Genomic DNA, 12,585 nt, shown 5'->3' with positions numbered 1-12,585 from the left:
TTTTATACAATTAATGTGTGTGTCTATGATTCTACCATTGCATTAGTTCATACGGGTGTAGTAAATGAGGTTAAACTTCGCCGCGAAAATTGCACGGGATCATTCGTGGAGTTCCTGGTGCCGTTTGGTGAGTGATTAAACTGTCAATTCTTAATCCCACTAACACTCACTGCAGCTCACTGCTAACACCAACTTGAAATTAATTTATGACCCATGCCTGTATAACTTTTATAGTCGGATTGATTAATTAATGACAGATAGTAACAACACTACACTTTATGTGGAAAAGCGAAGTGCTCGCAGTAAAAACCACATAGCTGGACCCGTATATTATTTACATATTAAAAGTGTTCGTCCAATAAGTTACATATTGTAAAAAATTAATCAAGACTTCAAAGTTTAAAAGTTGTAGGCACTCTATATTGGATCTTCAATTAAAATGAATTACAAAACAAATTATTCCTTTAATTAGGTTGATTAAGGAATCCTTCAGGCGTTAAAGAATACACACGCCGGCTGTATATAGGTAATTAAGGAATAAACATTCCGAATATGCATTCGGTCACTGTGACGTCGCTGGCGTCTGAGGGGATTAAGAGTGTTTTCAATAATTGGCAAAGCCATTTTTACGGAAGGTCTATTTTTACGACTTTGAGTGAAGATAACTGAATTAATTTCAACCAGATTGGCGTGAACTCGCCGTAAAGTGGATATAGTAACCATTGGCTACACGTATCTCAAAGTTTCCCGGACCATCTTATGTTACTTATGTACACTTTAAGGTCACAAGACGATGAAGCTTATTGATTTTCAATGAATCTTTATGACTTGAACAGCTAAATCCAAATGTTAAAAGTTTCCTATACTAAATGTTTTCTAATTGTTTTCTGATAATTACTTAATTAGTTTTTACTCTTAATCAGATTTTAATGTATTATAAATGTTTCATTACCGAAAAAAGTAAAAATATGCGACAACTCTTGTTGACTGCCCGGACGATATAGCTGCTGTGGGAGTACATGTATGTTTCGTTGCCTGGCAACCTATCTTTATATACATTGTATGTATTGTGGTGTCTTATACAAAGTACATTAAACTCTAAACCATATAATGCTGTACATATACTGAGTCTCCTACCTGTTTGTACCAATGTGTTATTTTTAAACATATGAAATATGACACATACACTCATTTGGCCATTTAATGCAGGATTTTGGTACTGAAGTACAAATGTGAACCTTCCTAAATATACGCATGTATATTGTTCATATCCACTGATATATTTACGTTACCAATATATTTTCTGTATTTTCAGGGCTCACTGCTAAATACTGATGCAAGCTGTTTCTTCTAACATCAGTACCCAATTTAGTTCATTCAGTAATTATAAGAAGATTAAACTTGAGAGCTTGCCAACACAGCATCATGTAGTATATGATTCCAATCCCTTGCTTAGCTCAACACAACAAACTTATGTTTTACCACAAAATGTTAATGATTTTTCTGATTTTAAAGCATTGGAGGCCATGCCCCAGTCACTCCTTTCTTCCTCTTCCATTAAAACACAAGACTCTTACCCACGATATGGTGTAAAACGCAAAAGTGATGCCATAGATCCACCCATGCAGCTTACCGACGCCCACGTAATAACAAGTGAGGATGATAGAAGTGCAGCCAATACGACGACCATTGCCACAACAACAGCTACAAATGCGACGAACACAACATCAAAAACAAGTTCGTCAAGTAGTGAGGGGGATTATCAGCTAGTGCAACATGAAAATTTATATTCCATGACCTCCAACTATGAGGTATTAGAATTTCTAGGTCGTGGAACATTTGGTCAGGTCGTAAAGTGCTGGAAGAAAGGAACCAATGAAATCGTTGCTATTAAAATTCTTAAAAATCATCCCTCGTATGCAAGACAGGGACAAATAGAAGTTGGAATACTCTCGCGATTAAGTCAAGAAAATGCAGATGATTATAACTTTGTGCGCGCTTACGAGTGTTTCCAGCACAAGAACCATACATGTTTGGTGTTTGAGATGCTGGAACAGAACTTGTATGATTTTCTCAAACAGAATAAATTTCAGCCACTTCCGTTGAAATATATCCGTCCTGTCACACAGCAGGTCCTGACAGCGTTGCTCAAATTAAAGAGCCTAGGATTGATACATGCTGATCTTAAACCAGAGAATATAATGTTAGTGGATCCAGTGCGCTTTCCGTATCGTGTTAAAGTGATAGATTTTGGATCTGCTAGTCATGTATCGAAGGCTGTATGTTCTACCTATTTACAGTCAAGATATTATAGGTAAGTCAGATCTTAAACATTTTTCCATACATGGTGGTTTCTTGGGCAACTTCTTGAGACATGGCTTGCAATTGTTCAAACACTAATCCTTGTAGTTTTTATACGCCCACATTTTCATGTGGGCGTATATTGTCGTCGCCCCTGTCCGTCCGGACGTCCACGATTTGTTTGTGGACACTACAGGTCACAATTCTTATCCGATTTTGACTAAACTTGAAATATAGGTTTATCTCCAAAAGATCTTGGCTGCTTTCGATATTGGCATGTATCGGATCAAAACTTCATGGATTATGGCCCCTGTTTGTACGAAAAATCACGTTTTTAGGATGTGGACACTATAGAGGTCACAATTTTAATCCAATTTTGTTGAAACTTGAAATGTAAGTTTATAACCCAAAGATCTTGGTTGCTTTCGATATTCGCGTATATCAGACCGTAACTTCCTGAATTATGGCCCCTGATTGTATGAAAAATCGCGTTTTTAGCTTGTGGACCCTATAGAGGCAATAATTTTTATCCGATTTAAAAAAACCTATTATAATATCATCGTTACACCCTAAGGACGGCTGAGTTCGAATTTCGTGAAAATTGACTCAAAACTGACAGACAAAATGGCCGTCCTTCGTTCTCAAATAGCGTAAAAATATGGTATATCAAGGTTGTGGACCCGATAGAGGTCACAATTTTAATCTGATTTTGTTGAAACTCGAAAAGTAAGTTTATAACCCAAAGATCTCGGTTCCTTTCGATATTCGTGCATATCGGACCGAAGCTTCCTGAATTATGGCCCCTGATTGTACAAAATATCGCGTTTTTAGCTTGTGGACCTTATAGAGGTCATAATTTTTATACGCCCACGTTGAAATGTGGTCGTATATTGTTGTCGCCCCCGTCCGTCCGTCCGGCGTCCACAATTGCTTGTGGACGCTCTATAGTCTAAAGTTGATATCCGATTGACTTAAAATTTATACACATTCTGGACGCCGGACCGACGGACGGGGGCGACGACAATATACGACCACATTTAAATGTGGGCGTATAAAAAACCTTATAATTAAATCACCGTTACACCCTAAGGATGGCTGAGTTCGAATTTCATGTAAATCGGCCCAAAATTGACAGACAAAATGACCGCCGTTCGTTCTCAAACAGCGTAAAAATATGGTATATCAAGGTTGTGGACCCTATAGAGGTCACAATTTTAATTCGATTTTGATGAAACTTGAAATGCATGTTTATAACCTAAAGATCATGGTTCCTTTCGATATTTGTGAATATCGGATAGTAACTTCCTGAATTAATATATGGCCCCTGATTGTACGTAAAATCACCTTTTATGGTAAATAAAGGTTGTGGACCCTGTATAGGTCACAATTTTAACTTGATTTTGATGAAACTTGAAAAGCATGTTTATAAGCTAAAGATCATGGTTCCTTTCGATATTTGCGCATATCGGATAGTAACTTCCTGAATTATGGCCCCTGATTGTACGCAAAATCGCCCTTTTTAGCTTGTGTTCCCTCTGGGTGTCCCAATTATTATCCGATTAAAAAAAACCGTTTGATTATATCACCGTTACACCGTAATTAAGGTTGAGTTCGAATTTCCTGAAAATCGGACCAAAATTGCCGGACAAAATGGCCGACTCTTGTACGTGAATAGTGTAAAAATATGGTATATCAAGGTTGTGGACCCTGTAGAGCAGAGGTCGCAATTTTAATTTGATTTTGATGAAACTGAAAATGCATGTTTATAACCTAAAGATCTTGGTTCCTTTCGATATTTTCGCATATCGGATTGTAACTTCATGAATTATGGCCCCAGATTATACGAAAAATCGCCTTTTTTAGCTTGTGGTCCCTCCGAAGGTCACAGTTATTATCTGATTTTAAAAATCTTTTGAATATATCACCGTAACACCATAATAAAGGTTGAGTTCAAATTTCCTGAAAATCAAACCAAAACTGCCGGACAAAATGGCCACCACTTGTACGCGAAAGGTGTAAAAATATGGTATATCTAGGTTGTGGACCCTGTAGAGGTCACAATTTTAATCCGATTTTGATGAAACTCGAAATGCATGTTTATAATCCAAAGATCTTGGTTCCTTTCGATATTTGCGCATATCAAATTGTAACTTCATGAATTATGGCCCTTGATTGTCGGAAAAATCACTTTCTTTTTAGCTTGTTCTCTATCCACCTCTCGAAAATGTGGGCGTATCCTGCCTGGCAGCCGCTGGTTATCTGATTTTAAAAAATGTATTATTACATCACCGTTACACCCTAAGGATGGCTGAGTTTGAATTTCATGTAAATCGGCCCAAAACTTACAGACAAAATGGCCGCTGTTCGTTCTCAAATAGCGTAAAAATATGGTATATCAAGGTTGTGGACCCTATAGAGGTCACAATTTTTATCCGATTTTGTTGAAACTTGAAATGTAAGTTTATAACACAAAGATCTCGGTTCCTTTCGATATTTGCGCATATCGAATTGTAATTTCCTGAATTATGGCCCTTGATTGTAGGAAAAATCACTTTCTTTTTAGCTTGTTCTCTATCCATCTCTCGAAAATGTGGGCGTATCCTGCCTGGCAGCCGTTGGTTTAGCTTGTGGTCCCTCTGTAGGTCACAATTATTATCCAATTTAAAAAAAACGTTTGATTATATCACCGTTAAACCGTAATGAAGGTTGAGTTCGAATTTCTGTTTTTATACGACCACATTTCAATTATACACAGTGTTTAAGGTCATGAGACAAAGAAGCCTGTTGATTTTCAGCGATTTCCGATAATTACTGCCAGAGTTATGGCCCTTGATCACTTCAAAAAATCTTGTGGATTGTCTAGAGGCTAAAGTTAATATCCGACTTTCTTTAGTGACCACAAGGTTTGCACACTCATTGGAATTCCTGGAAAAAAGAAAATGTAATTTCCAGTACTGGAAACGGGAAGATCCTGGAAAAACAAGATTACTGCTTGAGACTCCTGGAAAAATAACATTTGTGGTTTCGCTATATACTTTAAAATATAAAACGAACATAGTCGTAGAATGTTTCTTCAAACGTTGACGAGTTTGTGGCCGTAAATAAATGAACTCGTCTTCGGTATTTCATTCCTAAAAGGGCATAGTAAATCTATAGTAAAATTTTAACCAATTAGAATATATCTAGGTCTATCCGCTTACCAATCAACTGTTCCCATATTATGATACCGACCCGTAGCTGCTTCAAATCCACACCAGTAGCCTAATATTCCTCCACGTGTTCGTTTCGCTAACCGTGAAGGAAGATAGACCAATAACCTGTATGTTAACCCATTTTTGACGACACCCATCATTTGGCGGTAGCCAATCAACTCATGGATCCATCATACCTGACAACGGCATTAGCGAACAAAAACGCCAGATCAATCAACTGATTTCTATTGTTTTTATTTCTTAAATTAATGGGGATTGAGTAATAAAAATAAAACGCCCAATGAAAAGGAATGTTATATTCGTTAATTATCGAATAAAAAACATACGTTTCAACAAAGGATCTTCCAGTATTTACGTAATAGTATAGGTGAAAATTCACACCGTGTCAGTTAGTGATAAAAATAAAACGCCCATTGAAAAGGAATGTTATATTCGTTAATTATCGAATAAAAAACATACGTTTCAACAAAGGATCTTCCGGTATTTACGTAATAGTATAGGTGAAAATTCACACCGTGTCAGTGACCTTGGCATTATTCCAATATTTTCTCGTCACTTACGGCTAATAATTTTATGATATGGAGAGTGAAATGGAATCAGATTTTTTATGATTTACTGCCAGGCATATAGAGGAATATATGTAGTCCATGTGGCAGACCTCGGATTTGGGAGTATCATTATCAATTTGATGAATAAATTCAACCATGATTTTCAGTTAGCCTAGTGCCTGAAGTGTTCAAATTTAGCAGATGGACTTCCGGGTCACTTTACTAAATGCCATTTTGGCGTCCATCTTTAAAAATGGCTGCCGTTTTTTCATTGCAATTGAGCGCGTCAAGGAAACCTTCATAACTCTTTCACAGATTGATATGGAATATGGCTCAAAATGTTCGCAATAACATTCTACAGCTGCTGTTATATGACACATGTTGGTGAATGAATCATATATTTTCCAAATCAACAGATTATTCTGAAAAAAAGCAACGTTTTGGCATTTTTTTTTCAAGATTTATTTTATAAGTTTACTACCAAATCATGTTCAGGGTAAATTTAGCCAAATTTTGTGTGTGGTCTTCTTAAGTTATTCATTTGGCATAAATAAATACGCTCAGTGACCCAGTCTGTACAGCTGCTGTGGTCAGAAACTCAACAAAAGTCTTGAGTAGACTGTCAATTTTAAAATGTTGAGCCTCGGCGAGGTAGGGTACTAACCATGTGATCGTTTATTTAGGGTTGTCGCAATCGAAACGATATTTGGGGACCGGTTGTTTCTGAAGAAAAATTTGTCACTTAAGACGATTTTGATATTATGTCACTTCTGTGACGTCATTTTCGGTTGAAGCTGTCCGATTTCCAAAATGACCGCCAAAATTTGAGGAAAAATGAATTTCTTGTTAGGATGGATGAATATCACGCAAAGCAAGACCTGTGATATATCATATATAGGGTTTCCGTAGTCATTGTACTTTGAATTGATCTATAAAATTAGTTTCCCAAAATCCAAGATGGCGAAAATTCAAAATGGCAGTCAAAATTTGCCTAAAATGATCGATGCCTCGGATAATCTTTATTTTACAGTTTGATATGCCTTGTAATATGCCGCTTAAGGGGTTTCGATGAAACAGAACTTAAATACAACCTCTAAAAAAAAGGGTTTCCAAAATCCAAGATGGCGGCAAGATTTTCACTAAAATTAATGATTTTTCAGATAATCGTCATTTTTATACGCCCTGTCCATCCGGACGTCCGTCCGTCCGTCCACAATTTGTTTGTGGACTCGTTACATGTCACAATTCTTGTCCGATTTTGACGAAACTTGAAATATAGGTTTATCTCCAAAAGATCTTGGCTGCTTTTGATATTGGCATGTATCGGATCGAAACTTCATGGATTATGGCCCCTGTTTGTACGAAAAATCACGTTTTTAGCTTGTGGACCCTATAGAGGTCACAATTTTTATCCAATTTTGTTGAAACTTGACATGTACAGTACACTTCGAGCGGAAGTATGAAAATAGTCCTTGTGTGCGTTTTTTCCGCTCAAAAATCGTGGGGTTTTACCCATATACACTCCGCGGAATTAGAGACGTTCTGGGTGGAAAAAGTCGCGAAAATATAAAAATCGCGGTGGATTATCGCCCGCGAAAATATGAAATTCGCGGCGGATTATAGTCGGTGGAAATATCAAATTCGCGGCGGATTATAGTCCATAGTGATTTGAAATAGTAAGAGTAATTTAGTCCATATTGCCACAACGTTATTAGAAAGAAACAAATATTTAATGGAACGATATCACGAGTATATTAGTCGTTTTAGTTCACCGGTAATTCATATATTCATAATACTCTTTTCAAATTCCGTTTTGATTATTAACTAAAGTGTACCAATGTATTATTGTATTCATATCCTAAAATGTCCGTTATGTTCTATTCATTTATAATGTACATCTACATCGGTATTTAATTCATGAATCACACCATAAAGCACATACACATAGCAATTTTCCATGTCATTAGTTGATCCGACAAGCAGACAATGAAACCATGTTTCGTGAATTCTGATAACAATGTCTGAAAATGGACGACAATAAACATATATAGAAGGTAGCGATTTGCACGTGGATGTTTTAAAATATGCTGTTTTTTTATATACTGATTTATTATCTGTTTTAATTATGAACAACAATTTAACGATATTCGTAGAAATAAATGAATTAGCATAAATTGCTAGGAAGGAATATTTTCTCCTTTAACGGTAATTCAATTAAAATGACGATTCGGCTCCCAACGTTCAATATATACATGTACTTTATGTCCCCAAAATTAAAAGTCATATTGGATAGTAGGGAGGTTGTTTACTTATTTCAGTTTCGTATTTGACTTTACAGATTCCCCATTCCCCACATTGCAAAACAGATCAACACGTCAAATCGTTTCAGTTACAGGTATAAGGCTTAAAAATATCATGTCTTAAATAGCCCCTTCAAATATTTCTTTTTATACTTTAACTTATAAATGCAACACACAAACTGCTTACCGTATTTATACAGTTGACGATAAATATCCTAAATAATAATCCGGTTCGGTTTCTTTCCAATAATTATCAATGAACATATCGAAGAACCTTTAATAAAACACCTAACAACCAGATCTTATGAATGGGATCTTGTCCGGACAGAACTTAGATTAATAGTAACTGATCAAAGAGTGAACATCAAACAGAACAAAGGAAATTGCCTAACAAAAAAGCATGCGTTAGTTATAAGGGATGATTTGTGTGCCAAATTAAAAATATTATCACCGAGAGGGGTTCACTAGTCCGCCGCTATAAGAAATACTATAATGTGGGTATCAATAAACCAACCCTAACTCAACCCTAATGATAGATATCAGTGGACTAATGAACCCTAACCCAACCCTAAAGAAAGACATCGGAACCCTAACCCTAACCTAACCCTAATTGATCGTAGCCTGTTAGTAATTTAACCGTTCGTTCGTTGGTTGGTTCTTGGTGTATAACGTCTGCTTCCACATAAGTGATATCGCAGACAAGACATACACATGTAGGAGAGCCGAAGCTGATTCCTGTTTTTTAGAATATGATTTTGCAATCTTTCCATTTGCCCTTAGGCCATGGATTTGGTTTAGTGGGAAGTTCTTCCCTTTATTTAATATAAAACATATCGTTTGGTAGATGATTACGTCTGCTTCTGGATTGGTAGATGTCATCGTTTTACACTACAGTGCTGGAGTTTGGGACTATAATCGCCGAACACCGCGGAAAAACACTCTATTTCACGGTGGAATCTTGGAGAATCGCTAGCGAAACGGCAGCTAGTCTTCTTTGCTTGAGTGCCGATATCATCCCGATGTAAGCATGTTGACGAAAAATGTAATTTATTTAAGTTGAATACAAGATATGTTAACCGTTGGCGAGGCAGCTACGGTCGTATTTCTAACACACTGTACATGTATAACGTGGTGCCACAATGTACGTGTATGCAAACAATGAATAACTTACCAGGGTATGAAATAAGCCTCTTATATGGTAACCTCAAAATAGGTTACGCTAATCTGCATCAAATTTGAACTGGTAACCTATAGGTTACGATGCCATATTTGTTTAGAGCCGACCCTCGAATTAGCCTAGGGGGATTTGGGGCCAATTAAAAGATTAGCCAGCTACCCCTAAGCTTATTAAATCAGCAGGGCCCATATCCCTAAGCGAATTAGTGGATTATTGTTAATCCTAAAACTCTCTACAAAATTGCAAATAACTAAAAAAAAAAAATTTTTATACAAAAATGTACAGATTGTCGTGTTCTTTCCAATGATATAAAATTCAATTGTACAAACTAACAATTACCGGTATATTACTATAAATAATATTGAAAAGTCAGTTCCACTAAAATTATGACTTTTCTCTGTCATAATAAACGTGAACATGTATCTCCTAAGATTTTATTTTAAAAAAAAGAACAGTGTTCAAAGTAAATATAAATATATAACTTTTAGAAAGAAATATCGCCCCAAATGACCGTCACTTCATCGCTATGTGACATTTGTGACATTTCTGCCTTTGTTGGATATATGGTGGGAATTGTCGTCTTCTTTGCTTTTTTGAATCGAAAGTAAAAATATATAGTTGAAATCTTCGGCAATGTAATATTCCTCTATGTAGCTTGTATTAAATCCTAAAAGTTTTGATTCAATTTACCTTTCCAAACTCTAGAATTATTATCCGTAAGTTTTGTGGTATCGTCTGTCTGGAAACGTATCCAAGATATGGCGGCCGACACGCTTGATCGCGGCTGCTTCGCATCAGTCATAACGTCCCCCAAAAATAACAAATAGTTGATTTCTTCGACATTATCATGTTCTACGATATGCCTGGCAGTAAATCATAAAAAATCTGATTCCATTTCACTTTCCATGTCATAAAATTATTAGCCGTGAGTGTGAGTGACAACGTGAAAATATTGGAATAATGCCAAAGTCATTGACACGGTGTGAATTTTCACCTCTGACCTATTACGTAAATACCGGAAGATCCATTGTTGAAAAGTATGTTTTTTATTTGATAATTTGCGAATATAACATTCCTTTTCATTGGGTGTTTTATTTTTATTACTCAATCACCATTAATTTAAGAAATAAAAACAATAGAAATCAGTTGATTGATCTGGCGCTTTCGTTCGCTAAATAGGCTAATGAGTATGACGTTGCCAGGTATGATGGGTCCGCGAGTTGATTTGCTACCGCCAAAATGACAGGTGCGAACTTAACGATCTTTCAGGCATTTATTTATAATTGTAAAATGTTTTAATGTAGTAGTGTAGGGAATATTTTAACTGAAACCTTTAGTTTATAAATTATAGCTCGGTGGTCGAGAACGGAAGTCCGTTCGCGTGTTTCCAGGTCATGGTAACCGATGCGTAACCTGAACGACCGTTCGCGTGTTATTTCGTACCCTGCTTACAATTTTTTAAACGTATCATTTCATCTTATTGGCTGCTATCAAATCCAAACTTTAAATTATATTCGATGAGATTTTACACATAACTTCATTACTCGCAGCTTCAGTTAATCTAAATCAACCATTCATAAATCACAGTGTAAATCACTTCGCAATGCTGTTAACCGTACGTCACGTGGTCAGAAACGCGCGAAAACATGAGATGTTGGGTTCGACACGGGGACTATTTATTCTTACGCTGTGTTACTTGGCGAAAAGTACACTGCGAAAGTCACAAAAGTGACAAATAGAACTTGCAACGGGAGTCGAAAGCGCTTTCAAATCAGACATAAGAAGCTCGTACTTACTGCAAAAATGAAATGAACGCGACACAGTCTCCGATGTCAGAGAATATTAGTAAAGTATAACCGCTATCAAATCCACACAAAAATCCAAGGCACTCATTTTATTTTTGAAAAGAATAACTGTAGGCTCGATAGAAGAGCCTATTCTTCATGAACCCCAAACCAATGGTAACTGTCAACTTGTATGTTGTCATTCTGTTTTGAATAACAGAAATGTCCCATGTATCAAGATCAAAGAATAAAATCGCACGTAGCCACTCTTTGTTGTTTTTATGCGAATTCAATTAATCTAAAAGGGGCTCCGGCGCAATTTAAGGAATTATTTTTGAGCCAATATTAACCATCGCCAATTTTTTAAATCATGGGATAAAGTCAATTAACAAACAATACGGGTCTACTTTATTACAAAAACATTGGTGAACTTACCATTTTGTCTAAAATCATAACGCTAATCAACAAACAATACTATTGTTCTTTATTACAAAAACATCGGTCAACTATATTGTTTTTGTACATATTGTATTTATTTATTTGTTTGTACTATATGTTATACCTGATGAGTCTTTGGCTTAAAGGAATAAAGAATTTGAACTCGAACTAATCGCTGTCGGGATGGCGAGCCAAGCTAGTTGATTATTAGATAAATAAAACAATATAAACAACCAATGAGTAAAAGTGATCTATTCTAATCAATTAAATAATATACAAGTCAAGTACCGGTATTACCTTAACCGTGGACGGGTTTGCTTGTGGACGGGTTAACGGACACTCAACTTACAAATATTAAATCATCGCCGTATTGGCACTGACTGACGGCACTTCGTGCACGGACTGTTGAATTCTCGTTTAATTTATTGTGTTAATTTCACTATTGTTTAAAATGTAAACATAATCTTATCTCGAGTACGTAGTACCGTATATCGAGCTAGTCTAGTAAGTAGTAGGCTAGGTTAATCCAGACTAAAACGAAAGTCCTTTTATTGTACATGTATTAATAACATTGGCTTCTGGTAGACTCGATTGTCATCTAAGGGATTATATTTTCTTTACGCGGTCTATTTATAGAACAGTAAAACGATTGTAAATATTGGCGCGATAAAAATTTAATTATAAGTCCAAGCTATTGTTGATAGAAAATAATAATGATTTACGTGTATCATAGATAATATTAAGTAACAATAGAATGAAAATACTGTTTGTTGTTTTTCGAGTTTTAGACCATTATTACTTATTTTATGCATATTTTTGGTATGA

General features: G+C 36.0%; 1 protein-coding gene across 3 annotated transcripts in view; it reads left to right on the top strand.

The window, feature by feature from the left end:
• Window positions 1–12,585, top strand: part of LOC126825376 (homeodomain-interacting protein kinase 2) — a 157,181-nt gene that overhangs the window by 41,562 nt on the left and 103,034 nt on the right. For all 3 annotated transcript variants that reach the window (XM_050554977.2, XM_050554976.2, XM_050554978.2), the window contains exon 2: window positions 1,316–2,314. In XM_050554977.2, the coding sequence (XP_050410934.1) occupies window positions 1,335–2,314 (980 nt within the window). In that variant the 5' untranslated portion in view covers window positions 1,316–1,334. The remainder of the gene's footprint in view (window positions 1–1,315; window positions 2,315–12,585) is intronic.

The sequence above is a fragment of the Patella vulgata genome, chromosome 6 (assembly GCF_932274485.2).
Source record: "Patella vulgata chromosome 6, xgPatVulg1.2, whole genome shotgun sequence".
NCBI lineage: Eukaryota > Metazoa > Mollusca > Gastropoda > Patellidae > Patella > Patella vulgata.
Note: the sequence above shows the minus strand (reverse complement) of the source record. Positions and strands in the feature narration are given on the sequence as shown.